Source organism: Rousettus aegyptiacus, unplaced genomic scaffold (assembly GCF_014176215.1).
Source record: "Rousettus aegyptiacus isolate mRouAeg1 unplaced genomic scaffold, mRouAeg1.p scaffold_m13_p_4, whole genome shotgun sequence".
NCBI lineage: Eukaryota > Metazoa > Chordata > Mammalia > Chiroptera > Pteropodidae > Rousettus > Rousettus aegyptiacus.
Window position 1 is genome coordinate 55,699,204 of NW_023416307.1, and position 19,413 is coordinate 55,718,616.

At 39.5% G+C, this 19,413-nt stretch overlaps 1 protein-coding gene and 1 pseudogene across 1 annotated transcript in view; both read right to left on the minus strand.

The window, feature by feature from the left end:
* Nucleotides 1–9,737, minus strand: part of PLA1A (phospholipase A1 member A) — a 30,750-nt gene extending 21,013 nt beyond the window's left edge. The window contains exons 1-2 of the mRNA XM_016140138.2: nt 9,481–9,737; nt 482–683 (exon numbers count right to left, since the gene is read on the minus strand). Coding sequence (XP_015995624.2) covers nt 482–683; nt 9,481–9,553 — 275 coding nt within the window. The 5' untranslated portion in view covers nt 9,554–9,737. The remainder of the gene's footprint in view (nt 1–481; nt 684–9,480) is intronic.
* Nucleotides 9,738–14,263: 4,526 nt separating this feature from the next.
* LOC118602679 lies at nt 14,264–14,382 on the minus strand (annotated as a pseudogene).
* Nucleotides 14,383–19,413: the final 5,031 nt, after the last annotated feature.

A 19,413-nucleotide genomic window follows, 5' to 3' on the forward strand; every position in this document is an offset into this window, starting at 1 on the left:
TCTTAAATTAAATTTATTGGGGGTGATATTGGTTAATAAAGTTATATATGTTTCAAGTGTACAATTCAATAATATGTCATATGTATATTGCATAAAGTCTATGAGTTCATTGGCTGAGATGAGGCATACAACATCATGCTTCAGGAAGGAAAAGATCACTGAGACCACCTCTACTGCCTCCCTTTTATTCTAATATGGAAACCAAGGACCCACGTGCTGGAGTGATTTTTCAGGATCACACCTATTTAGTTGGAGAATGCATGGACAAGGACTGCGGGGAGGAGTAACATATATGACACGCGAGAATTAACAACATAATGTGTGTTCATGTTGCTATGAGACACCTTCAAGGGCAGCAGGAGGTGAGGGGTGGAACATGTGACAGTTGGTAAATCCATTCCTCCTCTTACTCTCCACTAGCTTCCTATGGTTACTCTCTAGTTTTTGGTTGAGGTGATCCTACTGATTGGTTAGCTCCCACCTGAATCCGTGGATAAGTAGTTTGGTTCCCAAAGTGGCATTGAATCCAGCGTTTTGGATATCACTACTTTCTTCAACTAGCTTCCCACAGCTAGGATTCGAAGGGGTGAAGAGGAGAAACTGGACTTTTAGACTGGTGCCTCGGAGAAGACTGGCATTCTGGAAGTCGGTGCACTTCGGCTGTTGAGTAGGAGGTACATCTCCTGGAGAAAAAAAAAAAAGGCAAAACAAGAAAGATTCAAGGTGAGATCATCTGTTCTTAGAAGGAAGAAAGTTATTCTTGAAAAGAAGAAAGAAACAGGGGCTTATAGCCATTAAAATCAGCTAGTGCAATACTCAGACTCATTTGTCAAAAGCTGCATCATTTCTGAAACCAAAATCTGTGAATATTTTTCATATCTAGAGATGAAATATCAAATAAAAAATGAATGTTGCTCGACCAAAGAAGATTAAAGACCATGATAAGACCGATATTGTTATGGGCTAAACTGAGCACCCTCACAAATCCATATATTGATGTCTTAAACCCCAAGACCTCAGGATGTGACCATATTTGGAGATAGAATCTTTACAGAGGTAATCACATTAAAATGAGGCCGTTAGATTGGTTTCTAATCCAATATGACTGGTGTTCTAATAAGAAGAGGAAATTTGGACACAGACATGGCAGAAAGATGATGTGAAGACACAGGGGGTAGATGGCCATGTACAACCAGCCAAGGAGAAGGGCCTGGAGCAGATTCCCCCACACAGCTCTCAGAAGGAACCAATTCTTCTGCCACCTTGATCTCAGACTTTTAGCCTCCAGAATGGTGCATCAATAAGCTTCTGTTGTTTAAGCTACCTACCTGGTCTGTGGCACCTTGTTATGGCAGCTCTAGCAAAAACAAAAACAACAACAACAACAAAAAAAACAACCTCATATGTCTAAAAAGAACCCTGGGCAACGAAATGAGCAGTTGCACTGGTATTAGGCTCACTCTGGTCTGAACACCTGAGCCCAACCTCACCACTTCCAGTCCTTAAGAGCAAACCAGAGCCACTCCAGAGCCTTCCGTGCCCAGCCCATGGCTGCCCAGCCAGATGTCAGAGAAGGAACTTAACAAGCTATACCTACTCTATAGCACCTCACAATAGATATCATTAAACAGGATATTTTATAGTCAAGGTCATTGGAGGACCTTTTAAAATACTGAACTGAAAAAGACGGCATGAAATGCCTGTTTTCCAGGGAGCTGACAATCTGGCCCATCTTCAGTACCCAACATCCTACCCCCATGTCCACGTTTGTGGTAAAGAAGTGTGGCATCTAGCTCCCAGCACAGCTTACAAGAAGGAACCAACAGGAGCAGCAGGCACACACTGACCCACAGCCCTAGTCACAGTGGCTGTTAGCCGCTACCGTGCATTACTACCCCGGGACAAAGCCATTTACAGAATCAGAGGAGAGGTCTAGACTGCAGGCTTTGATTTGTGCAGGCCTCTTCATGAAGAACACAGCAATTTTAGTTTTCTGGAATGGTTATCTGCTTTAAGAGGTAACTGGGGAACACATATACAAGAGCCACATGGATCTGGGATGCACTGGGATGTGGTACCATGAGTAGACTGTGGTTATCCCACCTTTAGAGAATATTGAGGTGCACCAGCAGTTTCACTACCACTACATCAGAGCCCCAGACCTGGTGCCAAGCCCCCATGTATGTCCCTTCTGAACAGCTAGGTCTTGAACACCCTGGCATGAAGCCCACTCTGACAGTATAGCCCCACACTCCTCAGTCTACAACTCGGGCCTCCACAGCACATGAGAGAGAAAGATGTTTGACTCTATTACCTTGTCTGCCTTCCCCAGTATCTGGCTTTTAAAAGAAAAGATGAACTCTTTCCGTAAGCAGCCTGAGGTAAACTCTGAAGTGGTTTGTTATTCACTTGACCCAGATAACCCCACAAAATTATGCAAATCAAGATGTTCAAATCTTCATGTTTACTTTCATGAAATTGCCCAGGCCATCAAGGGTATGCATATCTGAAAAGTCACCAAGTATCTGAAGGATGTCACTTTACAGAAGCAATGTGAGCCATTCCCTTGTTACAATGGTGGAGTCGGTAGGTGTGTCCAGGCCAAATGGTGGGGCTGGACGCAGGATCGGTGGCCCCAAAACAGTGAATTTTTGCTGCACATGCTTAAAAATGCAGAGAGTGTTGCTAAACTTAAGGGTTTAGATGTTGATCCTCTGGTCACTGAGCCCGTCCAGGTGAACAAAGCTCCCAAGATGCAGAGCAGAATTCACAGAACCCGTGGGTGGGTGGGTGGTTCAATCCCTTCGTGAGCTCTCTCTGCTGCACTGAGACGATCCTCACTGCATAAGAGCAGACTGTTCCTGAACCAGAAGAGGAGGTTGCTCAGGAGACAAAGATACCAGAAAAAAATGAAGAAACAAAAACTTATGGCCTAGGAGTAAATTCAGCATCAAATAAATGCTAATAAAAGTAAAAAAAAAAAGAAAAAAAGAAAAAAGAAAAGATGAAAGGGCTCTGATTGAGAATGAGACTTGAAACACATAAATGAATAAATGTGCTCTGTTGGTGATATAGGGAAGCCTGCATCCATCAGATGGAGAATTTTAAAATGAATATTGTATGTCACAAAGTAAGGCCCGACGAACATCAAAGAATCAATGTCATCCATACATTATCTAAATAACATGTAATCAAATTATTTAAAAATACATTTGGAGATTTTAAACCTCTCTCGGGTTAAAAAATAATTACAATGGAGACTCAAGAATATTAAAAACTACATGACAATAAAACTAATATATATAAAAACTTGAGTAAAGTAGCTAAAATAGCACTGGAGGATGCGCATAACCTTAAATGCAAATATTAAGGGAATAAAGGGAAAGACATAGATTAGGTAAATTAATCTTGTTAACTCAGAAAGTTGAAAAAGCACAATGCAACAGCTCCAAATAAAATATAGAAGAAAAACTATAAAGGAAGTAGTCAAAATTAAAGAAAACGGAGTGGGGAGGTAAACGGAATAAAAAGAGTCAAATATGTGGTGACAGAAAGAAATGTAACTATGGGAGGCAAACACACAAGGTAAATATATTTATGCCTTATTGTTAAAGTGTATAGCTGAAACTTATTGGATTTTGTTAACCAATGTCACTATAAAAAATTAATTAATTTTCAAAAAATTAAAAAAAATTTTTTTAAAGAAAGAAAACAATAAAATATGAATGACATTGGTAGCAACACAGTCAGTGCAGTTGCTCGGCCAGTCTTCCTGGAGACCTTTCTGACTCCCCTTTCTCTCACACCCCGCCTACCAATGGTGAGTAAACCCTATTAGCCCTCCTTTCAGAGCAAGATATGCAGAATTAAACCATTCTCACCACCTATAGCAGTCCCCCCTTATCCACAAGTGATACCCCGGTGGATGTCTGAAACTGTGGATAGTACAGAACCTCATATAAGCTATGTTTTCTCCTGTACGTACACACCTATGATAAGTTTAATTCATGTATCAGGCACAGTAAGAAACTAACAACAATAACTAATAATAAAATAAAACAATTATGACAACATACTATAATAAAAGTTATGTGAATGTGGTCTCTCTCGCTCTCAAAATATCTTATTGTACAGTACTCGCCCTTCTTATGATGTGAGATGATGTAATGTCTATGTGATGAGATAAAGTGAGGTACTCAGAATAGCACAAAACTTGAAACTTATGAATTGTTTATTTATGAATTTTCCATTTAATATTTTCTCATCACCATTGACTACGGGTAAATGAAACCATGGAAAGTGAAACTAGGGTAATGTGGTACTACCACTCTACACTGTCACCTCCTTGGTCCAAGCCACCATCATCTCAAAATTATTGCCATGGCCTACAACTACTTTTCCTGCCTTCACTCTTGACTCCCTTCAGTCTATCTGCAACGCAGCAGCTGGAAGAGTAAGTCAAATCGTATCTGTAAAAGCCTCGAGGCATTTCATTTTGAATAAAATCCAAAGTCCAAACAATGGACTAAATTTAGGATTAAATGGAATAAACGACCCCCTCCTGGAGCCCTTTGCCAGTCCAGCTGCTGTTTCCTCTGCGTCCCCCCCAGGTCTTCCTCACCCTAGACAAGTTCCCACCTTCGGTCTTTACAATGGCTGTTTCTTCTGCCTGGAGGGTCTCTCCCCAGACATCTACATGGCTAATTCTTTCTCCTCCTTCAAGTCTTTACTTGTCAAATGTCATCTTCTCTCCTCTAACCACCCTATTTAAATTGCAACTTGCCTATACTCCTCATCTTAGCTCTCTCAATCTTCCTCATCTTGATCTATTACTTTTTATCGCAATCATCACCTTCTAATCTATTTAAAAAGTTATTAGTTTATTATTAAACTTCATGTATATTGTTTTCCATACATTTGAATACACTTTCAGAGAAGACAGAAATTTTTATCTATTTTGTTTGCTACTTAGAATAGTACTTGCCACACACAATAAACGCCAAAAGCTAGTTCTTTAAAAAGAATAATAAACTAGTTGTACTTCTGATATGAAAGAGTAAGAAAAAAAGAAGGAAGTCACAAGTAAACAATACAGAGAATAAAGAGGAGATTATTTACAGTAGGCTTTTTAAATCATAAAAGAGAATGTGTGTACCCACCCAAAAGTTAAAAATAGATATTTTCCTTAAAAAATAGATAATATCCTAGAAAAACAAAGCTTACTGAAACTTAGTCAAGAAAGAAAAAAAGGAAAATAAAATGTAAAACTGTAGCATAAAGGAATTGAAACAGTAGTTTTAATATATTCATCAAAAACTCTACCAGGCCAAATAGTTTTACAGAGATATTCTCCTAATCCTTCAAATCCTAGCTTATACATACAGTTCCAGAAAATCCAGAAAATTTATGTCTATGTTTAATAGTGAAATTGGCCTTTAGTTTTCTTTTCTCCTTTAGTCTTGTCCAGTTTTCATATTTTGGTAATATTTATAGAATGAGTTTTGATCCTTTCTTCCCCTTTCTATTTTCTGGAACAGTATTCAGAATAAGGAAAAAAAGAAACAAACAAACTAAACTGAAAAGACTCACAGTTACAGAGAACTAACTGGGATTGCCAGAGGGGAGGAGGTTTAGGGGGCTGGGTGAAAAAGGAGAAGGGTTGAAGAAGTACCAATTAGTAGTTACGAAACAGCCACAGGAATGTAGAGTACAGCATAGGGAATATAGTCAATATTATTTTAATGGCTGAGTGTAGTGCTAGGTGGGTGCTAAGGTAATCAGGGGGATCACTTTATAAATTATATAAATGTCTAACCATCGCACTATATACCTGAAACTAATATAAAATTAAATTAAATTAATTTTTAAAAAATAAACTATGATAAAATTCAGTACCCAATACTCCTTGAAGTAAGAAAGGGCATCTAGCAAAAGCTGATAGCAACAATTATACTTATTAGTGAAACATTGAACACATTCCATCTAGAAATGGGAACAAACTGTCTGCTATCACTACTTCTATTAAATATTGTACTCAAAGTCTTAGTCCTAGCCAGTGAAATAAGACAATAAGATGGGATAAACTTATAAAGTTTAAAAAGAAAAAAATTTAAATTTATAATGAAAAGGAGGAGAAAGAATTGCCACCATTTGCAGATGATAAAACTGTCTGTCATTTAGGAGTATGGAACATAGCACAGAAAATCATGCTTACATACCCCTTTACCCCAACCTCCACTCGAATCAAAGAGTAATGACAGATGAATATCGAAAGAGAAAAATAGTCACAGATAACCTCAAATATAAAAATAATGTCTCCACAAACAAGAACAGAAATGGGAAATGGTGCTGGGTTCCATGTCTGGGAGAAGGCAGTGATTCTAGGAATTCAGCTCTGCGAGGTAAGTGGGATCCAAAAGTATCCCATGTCACATGTGGAAGACCAGCACCAGGCCCACCTGTGGTGGCCAGTGGTGGAGAGGGACTCCCCAACTCAGGAAAGGAAGGGAAAAACAGAAACAACACAAACGAAAAAAAAAACAGCTGTTGACTTTTTACCTGAGGTTGTAGTTTTATTTAGGGAGGCAGGATAAAAAGACAAGACCTCACTAATAGGAGCTGAAACACTCACCTGACTGGAGAAGATGAGATGCGGGGGGGGGGGGGGGGGAGTGATAAAGAGACAGAGACAGAGAGGCCAAAAACAAACTTTTCATTAAAAATTAAAACAAAACTAATTTATTGTGTTAGGAGTCAAGATAATAGTTATCTTTGGAGTGGTAGTGATTAAGAGCAGATGCAGAGAATGGGTTTTAGGGTCCCCTGGAAAAGTTTAATTTGTTGATCTGAATGGTGGTTACATGGGTGAATTTACTCTGAAAATTCATTGGTCTATGTATTAATAATCTGTGTACTTTTCCGTATGTGTGTTGCACTTTAATAAAAAAAGTTTACTTTTTAAAAGCCTGCAAACAAAATGCTTAAGAATATAAAGAAATCAAATGTTTACAAAGATATTAAATAAAACCAGTAAGTAGATCATAAATTTATTCCAAGTAAAATATAATTTTAAAAAAACCTTTGACATTGATTTTAAAAGAACTCTGCTGAGAATATTCAGAAATAAAAACACAGAGCATAAATTATGAAATAAAAACAGGCATAAATTATACCATAAGACATATAAAAAAAATTTAATTAGAAAATTGGAAATAAAAAAAGAAAATCATTTAAAAAAGAAATCAATACTATAATGTCTAGTACAGAGGTAAAAAAAAATTCTTTAAATATAAAAATTCAGTTAAAAAGTACAAACAATATTTATCTAGTACTTGTTCTCTATAGGAAGAAAATAGTAAAAGAAGCAATATTTTGAAGAGATAATTGCTAAGAATATTTCATAACTAAAAAAAGATATGATACAATGCAATAGAAATATGACTTACAGTTGAATTGTTCACTTGAAACTTATTGTATTTCATTAACCAATATCATCATAACACAAATAAATAGATTTAAAAAAAGATATGACTTCTCTAATCAAAAATTATACTCAGGGTAATAAGCAAGATAAAAATAAGTAAATCTATACTAGGCATATTATAGTACAACTGCAGAGCATTAAGGATAAAAAGATATACTTTCAAATCCCCTGATATATGCATTGGAAAACTTAAAAGAAATGAATAATTTTCTAGAAAAATATAATTACTGAAACTGACTCAAGAAGAAATAAAAAACCCAAATAAACCTTATAGCCTCAAAAATTTGACTTGACAGTCAAGAGTCTTTTCTGGCCCTGAAATACACAAGAGCCAGATGGTTTTATTTAAGAACTCCACCAAATATTTAAGTACAGATAATCTTTATCTTATATAAGCTAGTTCAAATAATAGAAACTTATTTTCTAAGGTTATAATAATCTTGATACCAAACCCAGACCAGGGCAGTACAAGAAATAAAATGATAGATAAATTTCCTTTATGAACACATGCAAAATAACAAATATAGAAATAAAAATATGCAACAATAAAAATAAATGTTGGCAAATCAAATCCAGCATTGTATAAAAAAACATATCATAATGAAAAAATTTGTTCCTGGCAATTTTAGTCTGATCAGGCTAGCTCATAGGGTTTAGAAGAAAATATGAGAAATTATCTTCATAGGAAAATTACTTAAACAAGACATAAGAAGCAGAAATGATCATAAGAAATAAGGATTAACAGAACAATGTAATACTACTTTTCCTATCACATTGACAATAGGAAACACATTTTATATTACAAAGTGTTGGCAGAGAGTGGGGAAATGGCTACCTTAACATACTAATTAATAGTTATAACTTCTTTGCAGGGGAATTTTTCTCACATCAATCAAAAATGTAGAAGATACAAATCCTTTCAGATCTTGTAGATAGTGTATAAACAGACATTGAAAAAACATGATCGCTCTGTATGTTGATACAAAAAGATGTTTCTTTCTCTCTCTTACACACACACACACCACACACATCTACAATATATACATATATTTATATATATATCTATGGAGGTCATTTTATAAACACACACAAATAAATGATACATGAAGCTAGGCAGCACTTTTTAAAAACAACTCATTAATGCGGATAGTGAACACACCCATGCAAACTGAACTTTGGAGCAGGGCAAGGGTGCTGTATGTAGCAGAATGAAGTGTTGCAAGGGAGGTGTGAATCATGGATGCCCTCTTGGAAGACGGAAAGAGCTGAAATGAATGGAAAAGTAGTACGAGCAACTCCAAGCCGAAGGAATGATGCAGTCTAAACCTGGGGAATGCGAATTAAATGTTTTGTGGAAATGAAAGAAAAGAGGAGATTTCCTAGGGTAGTACCAACTGCAGGGGAGGGGATTGATATTTTCACTAGTAAGAGAATCTCAATGCCACATGAGGGTTTAGATTTGCTATATTAAGCAAGCAGAAGCGGTAGGTGGGGTTTCTTAATGGGAAAGGTAGAATGCAAATGGAGTCTGAGCAGAAACTAGTAATTAGTGTCCTGCCAAGAGGAATGGTAAAACTTAAGTTGGGTCAGCAACATTAGAAAGGACATCTAACAATATCAATGACAAAATCATTGTTTGGAAATTTATATTTTAAAATTAAATATATCTTGGAACAGTGGATATTTATAGGATGAAAATGAATCACATTTTGGAATAAATCAAATTTTGTTTTCTTGTAAGTTATTCAGCTAGTTTGTTTAAGGAGAAAGTAAGTAATATGGGTTTTAGAAAAATGAGTAAAACAACTAGGGGAAGTTGAATTTTTCCGACTTGAGAAAATGCTCTGATTATCATTATCCCCACTGCGATTGTAGGGCTGTTTCTCTTTTTTGTAGATTCATCTCAGGAGAAAGGGTTTTTAGGGGACCTTCCAAAGGTTAGCACTGCATAAGTAATGGTTTAAGAAAGAATTATTCCACCCAAGCCCCTGACTTACCCGCACTTTCAACACTAAGTGCCAAAAGGAGCCCCAACAACCAGAGGCATCTCTCCTGGAGACTTGGGTGCATCGCTGAGCTGGAAGTCTCAGAGCTGGGGAGAAGCCGAGAGTGATCACATAAACCCACAGTCTCTCACAGCTTTGAACACCAAGCACCTGCTTAGGTCTTACTAATCATTAACTGGCCTTGTGACCTGTAAAAGAAAAAATACACTTTTCATTTATTCTTTCTCTTTTGCTTTGGTTTTTTTTTTTTTTAAGCAGTGGACGTTGAAACACATTGTCCTTCCTCTCTGAGCCAAACATCATCAGGAAACTATTTCCTGTACCTCCCCCACTTCCCATTATAAAATGTTAGTGAAAACCAAGGCAGAAGTCTTTCATCTTTAAGTAATTACAAAACCCTGGACAACATGTTTGTCTCCCTAGGAAGACTCTGAGTGATTTGAGCGCAAAGACTTTCTCTTTTCAGTTTTGAATCCCCAGTGCCTAGCACAGAGCTGAGCCAATAATACATGTTTAGTGTATATTTAATGGATAGAATGGAAGAACATGAAGATTGCCTCTGGAGAGTACTAGCCTTTCATAGGATCCTGAGGATAGAAGTGAAGCCCACCCTCTGAGAAGAGTTATTCAACTTCTTGAATTCACAAATAAAGAAACTAAATAGTACAGAAAGAAAATGACCTATAGAGACGTTGTTGCTAGAAGCGGCAGAGCTGACCTGGAACCAGGACATTTCCAATGTACCTTGTAGCTTCTTCACCCAAAAGAGTGGCAGAAACCACAGAGAGCTACTTCTAAGCAGATCTGGAGGATAGGGTACTTACTTAGCTCCTTAAACTGTAACACATCACTATGAAGCAGAGAACCTGCCAGCAGGGCCAGTGTCAAACTTTCTGGGCAATAGCTCTGTAAAGTGTGTATTATCTACATACCTGTTTCACACAGCTTTAGGGCATAGAGAAGTTAAGTAACTTGCATAAGATCATGCAGAGTTGAGATCGGAAGCTAGAAAAGCTAGTCCCAGAGGTCATGCTCTGAACCACTAAACCAGACAGCTATCACCCCTGAAGAGGCATTGGTACCATGCCAACATGGATGTGTCTGGTCTGCCAAAGACAAGCATAGAATGATTTTGAAGGGGCAGGCTCTTGTTTCTCTTCCACTCATGCATATGATCCCACTGATTAAGCACTGCTACCATCAGGAAGGAACACGGCAATAAATAGGGCACTACTGTAGGCTGTACTGATGTCAGAGACCAAGCAGGTGCATTAGTTCAGGTACTCGGAGAAGAAGACACTAAGGTGGGACAAGATGTGCAAAAGAATGATTGGGGATAACACTTGCAAAAAATAAGGGAAGCTAGAGAACGCAGGGAGAACATTCAGATCGTGATGCAGACCTAACACCTGTGAAGGAGAGAAGGAAGAAAAGAAAATTACACAGAAAGAGTCTTCATTTGTCCCAGCCCTACCCTGTTTAGTCATATGCTGTGATAAGTCTCAGCACAAAGACCCATGGAAAATACAGAAGGACAGCAGTTGGGACCATCAAACAGGTTCCCCACAGCAGGAGACTGAGGGCTGCGTTTTCATGGCTGCTCACACCAAGACCAGAGCTCGTATATCAAGCCAGTCCAGTTATTCCTTGCACACAGCATTAATACAGGTGACATTTTGAGAGTACTTTCCCTTTCACATTCATCATCTAGTACAGTACTCTCCAAGTGGGGTTGAAGTGGTCCCATCCAGGACCACCTGCCTCACAATCACCCAGGGAACTTGGGACAGGTTGCTGGGCCCAACCTAGACACACTGAATGAGAATCTTCAGGGTTGGGCCCAGGACTCTGCAGTTCCAGTGGGGGCCTCAGAGGATTGTATACATACTAGAACCACAAGTCTTTTGTTAATTCTTACCATAGCCATCTCCATTTTACTTGTGAGAAAATCAAAGCTCAGAGAAGCCAGTGGCCTGGGGAGCACTGATCGAAGGGCCAAGGAAATGAAATGACATGTTTTAGAAGGTAAGGATAGAGAACTTCAGGACAGCAAAATTCTGGTCTGGATTCCTCAGCCCCAGCACCTAGCACAGTGCCTGCCACATAGCTAGTGCTCAATAAATATTTGCTAGGAGAAGCCATGGTACATTCAGTCTCCTAGACTCAGGGCTGGTATAGAATAACAGACAACAGAAAGTCCATCTTACCCCAAAATATTGCTTCCACTAGAGCAGTCTCCAGTGGAAAACATCCTGCTGGAGATTCATTTGTTTGCTCAAGGCCATGTTTCCCAATTTCATTCATTCAGGTTCTACCTTCCCTACTCCTGCCGTAGCCACCTACCACCTGTGCTAATATGCATGTCAAGTTTTATTTATGTAACTTCCATCTACTGGCATTGACAAAGGGGAATGGTTGTCCATATACCATCCAAAATGATGGGAAACACTGGTTTGAAGCATGGTCCACTACTTAAAGTGTAAACCTCTATTTACAACTCTGTAGGTCAGAAGAAATGAAAGGGTTCTTACTTTGGTTTTGTCCCCCATCTCCAGACAACCTTGTTCTAGAATCATGTTTCTTTGGATGTTATAGTTGAAAGTCCATAGGTTCCAAACCCAGAGACCCTGAGAGGGGGTACTTTTCTAAGACCACCTAGCTAGTACAGATGACAATACCAAGACTCAAAAAGGTGAAGTAGGAGCCTTAAGTGGGACAGGCATAACCAAACACAACGTGAAGAGAGAAGTCCTCATGACCCAGGCATTGGGTGTCTCCTTGGTAGAGGACAAGGAGGCTCTTTGAGGAGGGAAGAAAGGAGAGGGAAGATACTGTCCATTTTAGTTTTACCTGGGCTCCGCTCTGCCCCCTCCTCACCCTTGCCCCAAATATGGATTTCAAACCCACAACTAGTTTTCCTCTTGACTTTACCTTGTTAATTGTGAAAAGGTGAAGAGAGGGCATGGGCCGCTGCCCTCGCCATCTCACTCCTGGGTTTCATTTTGGCTTTGTCTAAGGAAATCATTTCTAATTATAGCTAACAGTTAGAGTGTAGTAAAGGGTGTGCAAAAAAAAAAAAAAAAAGGCTTTGAAGATAAATAGTTCTGGGTTTTAACCTCAGCTCCATCTCATCCTAAATATGTGTTATTGGACAAACAGCGACTTCTCTAAGCCTAATTTCTTCCTCTTTAATGGGCTGTGGTGAACTGCCTGACACACAGCAATTCCTTCTTCCTCCTCTTCTTTTTCCTTCCCCAAATGGAGTCTCACCTATTCCCTAGATGTTACTTTTCCCAACCCCCAAACTCCAAAGATGGAAAAGTGATGGCAAGGCTATCCCCCACGCTTTGTCTGGATGATCCCTGGCTCTTTTACCAGACCCCAGCAGCCATTCCTTGAGGAACTAACCCAGTAGGATGGTTGACTGCGAAACATCAGAGTCTCCATTTCTTTCCCCACACTCCTAGTAGCTCTGTCTGTTAAAAAAAAAAAAAAAAAAGTTTACTTGACCTGGAAAGGCAGAGAAAGAGGAGTAAATAGAGAAGGTGGTGGTTGAAGCTTGGAGACTGGTGGATGAGGCTAATGTTAATTTTGCAGATCTTAAATATATATATATAGCGAAGACTTCCAGACAACATCTATTAATCTTAGGTAACAAATAAAAGCAAATGAAGAACCATCACACAGCAAGTGAAAAAAATATAATTCACCTCTGTAATGTTACACATGATCTAATCTGTTTTTCAGTTTACATATATTAACTTAATAAACATGACAAATTTACATTGGGTATCAGATCAGTTTTATTCATTTCTGTAACACCGTGCATATAATTAAGTTTATTATCGCTTTCCCTGTTCATTCTCACTCTCCCTCCTTCTCTCTCCCTTTCCTTTGCTCCAACCCTTCCTTCCTCCCCACCCCACATACACACACATACACAACACAGACACACTAGTACTCATAGTCAGAAGAGAAGCCAAAGGTCATGAACCCAAATGCAGGCTGGAAGAACTTGGAAAGACAAATCTTGGTAGGACTTACTAGGAGGTGGCAGAACTGCTTTGTGATCAGACCTCCCATCCCCACCTCCACCAGCTGAAAACCAGGGATTTGAAGGAAAAATCAGGAGTCCGTGATGGGGTTTTCTCTTCCCTTCCTGAATGAGGAGGGAGGGTGGTGTTCTCTTTTCCTCACCTCTCGCAACAAGCCGAATGAGGGAAGGCCTACCAGCTGAGATTGAGGGTGACCCCATAAAGGTGACACCAGAATCTTTCTCCAAGTTAGCTGGCTGCTGGTAACCTGATCTGTCCTCAGGGCCTGTGTGAGAGGGATGAGGAGGATGTAAAGACAGCAGCAGGTGGAGCAGCCTGCACACCCCCTAATGGATGTGACCAGGGAGGATGAAGGATCCCTCAGAAGACAACCGGCTTTAGCCTTTCCTACCAGGACTCCACCCCATGAGGGTGGTCTCAGGGCAACAGTGGAGAGGAGGAAGGAACCCAGGAAGAAGGGAGGAACAAAAGAGCCATCCGCGTGCCCATTTCTCCTTTAAGTCTTTCAGGCTCAGGACTGACTACAGTGGAAAGGAAGAAGAGCATGTTAAAGTTTTAGAATTGATTAAACTGGAGTGGGATTCCCACTTCTTTTTCTATTTGTATTTATTTATTTCTTTGTTTGTTTGTCTGTTTTATTTTTGGCAAGGCAACCCTTGGTTCACCTCACAGATTGCAAAGACCTTGTCAGTTTACAATCTCTTATTTTTTATTTTTTATGCCTACAGCACCTGGTCTTCCTAGGCGGTCTCCCATCCAAGTACTAACCAGGCCCGACTCTGCTTAGTTTCCAAGATCAGATGGAATTGGGCTTGGTCAGGGTGGCATGGCCGTAGACTCCACTTCTGAATATATATCTAAAGAAAATTAAAACAGGATCTTTAAGAGATATCTGCACTCCCATGTTCACTTTGGAAAAAGTGAAAAGAAACTGAGCAGAAAAGGAACTACACAAGAGGAGAAACCACCAGAAATGAACATCATATTTTCCTAAACGTCAATTACAGTATCTTCCTTTGACCCAAGAGAATATAAAACCCTAGCTGTCTCTTCCAGGCGGTTTCTGTATTCTATTTTCTCATAATTGGAGGGACTCACTCCTTTAAAACCATACATAACTCCCCACCAGCAGCCAGCAATGGCAGCTGTAGAATCACTGTCTCCACCATGGAAAAATGCTCGGTGTGCAAGCTCCTTCCAGGAATCTCCTGCGGCCAGGATGGCATCGTAGGCAATCATGGGGGCATCATGTCCACTGCTGCCACCCCAGCCAGAGTAGCTCACAGAGGTGTAGAACTGATCTCTCTCCTTCACATCATAGGGGTTGGGAAAGGTAGGGGCCGATTTGCCATCTAAAATCCCTCTAAGTTTTAGGTACTTTTCCCATTGGTCTTGGAAGTAGGACCTGTAAGAAGGAAAAAAAAAATCTATTGTCAATTAAAAAATTAGGTAAAAAACCATAAGGTACCAGACAGATGTGTGAACAGGGAAAATTCCAAGATGACTTCAATTTCTCATGTTAATCTCATAAACGATATAAAAAATCAAAATGAGCTCTATCTAAATAACATCCATTCAATAAATTTTTGCTAAGAATTGATATAAACAAGGCACTGATACCTGTTGCTAAATAAATAAGACAGATAGCCAGTTAAAGGTGAGAAGTAAAGGATTGTTTTTCTTGAATTAAGAATAAGGTCTGTCATTTTCTGTCAATTTAGTCTGTCATCATATATTCTATTTTATATTTTACTTTCTTAGTAAAAATTGTATATATGTAAGGTATATAACATGATGATTTGATATATGTATACATGGTAAAATGATTACTACACTCAAACTAATTAACACATCTTCTCTTTATACAGTTACTTTTTTTTTAATTCAAAAGGGAACCTTGAAATATGATGACCATGGGTGATTTTGGTTTAAAGCCTCTGGACCTTTTTATTCTAAAAAAGGCAATGTGAAGTGAACTGAGAAAAAGGAGGAAGATGTAGTTTTACCACTTACTAATTAACTAGTAAAAATCTCTCTCTCTGGTATTCTAAGAAAAGTTTTCAAAATATTGTGTATCAAGACAACACTGTAAAACAAGTTCCAAGAGATCAACAGGAAAATTCACTTCAATATAGATTAGCCACAAAAAACATAGAAAGTTGGGATATAGAGCAGTGTCCCTATACAAGAGGAAAGCACGGCAGCTACACTACTTATTGAGGTCTACACTTGGTTATTTGGTGCAAACCACTGCTGTAACTGAACCTGAAATCCTTAGCAGGTAGGTGGGGACGGGGCTGGCTGCAGTGGGTGACAAAACTGGATGATGAGAACCATGACAGTTGCTATGATCTATGAATTCTAGACATACCTAGTCATGCATGCACCCACAGATCAAGCATTTTCTAGCAGGTACACCTACAAACTTACCAGTGTTGAAGATTCTTCTCCACAAAGTAGCCTGACTGGACAATATACTTTTTGGCTTCTGGTAACACCTCCATCAGTCCTTTTCCCCATTGCCAGGGAGGCTTGCCATTCACAGCATAGGATGTAAAAAGAGCAGACACAAGGGCTCCCAGGTAGCCTGTGGGGTGATGGTGAGTCATTCGGCCACTCTCAATGCTAACCTGGATCAGTGTGTCCAGCTGGCTGAGGTGAGGGAACCTGAGACCAATGCACATTGCCCGCATGGCAGCCCCACAGCCGCCCTCATGGCTGTTAAAGGGAATCCTCCAGCCATCGGCTTTGTCTGGCTCCAGCAGCATGGCGTTATGCACTGACGTACTACCTGAGGAAGAGTCGAGTAGGGGTTAGGTCAACAAAATCAAAACAAAAGCCCCAGCAGGAGAAAAAGACAAAGCTCTGCCTCCAAGTTTCTTTGATAGGAAGGAGAAGCCAAGAAAAATACAATGATGAATGCCCTCAAACTCCAAACCCCAAGCCAACACAATGCCTTACTTTACAAATAACCCTTAGCATGATAAGATTAATAATAAAATAAGTAGATTCATATAGAGAGCCTTAGAATCTTTGCCAGTTGTTATTAAGACATCACAATAACTCAAAAAGGTGGGCATAGAGTATTATTCTCTTTTTTAAATGACTAAGCTTAAGCTCAGGGCTAAAGAACCTTGCTCGACATCACGTAAACAGCTAGTTAGTGGCCCCATCCAAACCACCATGCTCCAAGCCCAAGCCCTTAAAGAACCCAATGAGAATCTGACAATTGAAATTTCCAAATGTCAGAAAAAGGCCACACTTCTACAGTGAAGAGTGCTGGGCTCAGAGAACAAGCAATGAGTTCAGAGCAAAATTATGCCCTTGGGTGTCCTTGGTTTTCCCTTATGTGAGAACAGTGTGATCAGGCTTGTCCTATCTCACTGTCCTACTGGGTGGTTTTATTGTTCCCCTATGGTCAGTTTATTCACGACTATGCCATAGAAGGCATAGATGGATGAAGAAAACATTCCACTTGTCCACTTTGATGAGAAATCAGATGCTGAGAAAGGATGAACAAAAGCCAGCTTCTAAGGCCAATCCTTGGGGTCACCAGAGACCCCGGGTGTGTGTGTGGGAGGGGACTTTTCATCAGGAAGTGCTTTTCATCAGCTCATAAGCTGAACTGTATCCCCAAAAATTCGTATGTTGAAGTCCTAACTCCTAGTACCTCAGAATGTGACTGTATTTAGAGACAGTGCCTTTAAAGAGGTGATGAAGTGAAAATGAGAACATTAGGGTGGACCCTAATCCAATCTGACTGATGTCCTCATAAGAAGAGGAAATTTGGACAAAGGGACATCGGGAATGTGTTCTGTGAGAGGGCAGAGATATGAGGAAGTTGTCGGCAACTCAAAGAGAAAGGCCTCAAAGGAAGCCAAACCTGCTCTTGCCTTAATCTCAAACTTCTAGCCTCTGAAACAGTGAGAGAATAAATGTCTGTTCTTTAAATCTCTAGTCTGTGGCATTTCGTTATAGCAGCTCAAGCTGACTAATACAGGAGGATAGGTAGGTCAGATGGGCCAGGAAAAAGGTGATGCAAGTCACTTAGTGGCTCAAGAAGGTGTAATGATTTCCCAAAGTGGGCAAGAACCGCTGTTCACAGACCTAGAAATAGAAAAGGAATCTCTACAAGATCCTTTCCATTATTCTTCAAAGAGAAAAAAAATGTTTTCTTTATATCTGTTAATTACAGAAAACTCAGAATCTAATACAAATAAGTAAAAAGAAAATAAGAAACTATAAATATCCAGATATAAACATGAACATTTTTGTAAATATTCTTTCAGCCTTCTCCCAACAGACATACACTATATCGTTAATGACAATGAGTTTATAAAATACGTTCTGTCTTGTAACCTACTTATCTTTTATTTTCACTAAAATATAATATCTTTCCGTATCAGTAAATATTTACCTCTATAATTTTAAATGGCTACGAATGTATCACCATAGTTAAATTAATTATAGGACATTTAGGTTGTTTCTATTTTTATTACAACTATAAAAACTACTGCCTTCTTGATATTTAAACCTCGATCAACACTTTTAATGACTTCCTTGGGCCTGTTCTATTTTCTACCAGCCCAGGACCTCCACTGGCTCTGCTCACCTGGTGCCCGGCCATTCATGTCTCCCATGCAGTCTTGGTAATGCCTTGCAAAGAGGGAATACAGTCGAGCCAAGTCCAAGACTTCCCCAGCTTCCACAAGAGCTTCTGCCGTGGCCAGGTGCATCACCGTGTCATCGCTGACTTTCCACTTCTCCACATATATGGCATCCAAGCCACCAAGCTGGGCCAGCTGCTGGTGAATCTTCTCCCCATTCTGCAGGAACTCCCACTTCCCGTTGAAGTACCCCAAGGCATCTCCAGCTGCACTCAGCACCATGGCAGCCACATACCTCTCCATCAATCCCCCACACATGATGAGGCTGTTTTTCTGGGGGAAAATTAAGATACGCAGAGGATGAGAAGGAAGAAAAATCAGAAAAAATACTAGCCCTACCTACATTTTATTGAGCACTCACTACGTGTAGGCATTGCATTAGTGCATCTCACTTAATCCTCATAACTGTTCTATGAGGAATGTGGTATTAGGACCATTTTACAGGTGAGTAAAACGAGGATTACAGAGATAATGCAGTTTTAGAAATGCTAAGTGACTTGTCTTAGGTAATAGAGCTAAGTGGCATGGCTGGTATTTTCTCTGTGCAAATCTACCTACTTTGGGCAATCTCTTTGCGCCTCAGCCTTTACATCTCTAAAATGCTCATAAAAATAGTAATAGTCTTGTGGGTTTGTTGTGAGGAATAAATGAATTAATTTTTGTGAAGGACTTAGAACAGTGCCCAGTACATCATAAGCACTATTATTGTTGTTATCATTATTACTCATACACAACGAGGGAAAAAGATTTTTGGATCATTGAACTAGAATATTTTATTCTCACAAACTTTTTTCAACAGTAATATTTAAATTTTGGGTTTTTTCCTAAATGACTAATATCTAGATTCCTGGGATCTCGGCTATTAGACCCTCCATAAATTTAATCCCCGGCAATGTGTTGGTTTTCCTGTAGGTAGGTGTATTTCCAATTCCCATTGTAACATATTGCCTGTAGCACTAAAGTTCAAAGCTCTCCCATCTACTACTGGGCCTATCCACTCACTCCACTTGCATAGGCCAGCCAAACACCTTTAACTGCTGGTGAACTAGCTCAGTCTCCCCTCAGCTAAAGCTCTTTCCACGCCCAAGATGTGCATCTCCCTGTCACTAAACCCTGTTGACCCAGGCTTTAGTTCGAGTCCTCGGACTTCCAGGAGTCCTTCCTCAGCTGCACTGTTGATGGCCAGGAATGCAGGCTGGCGA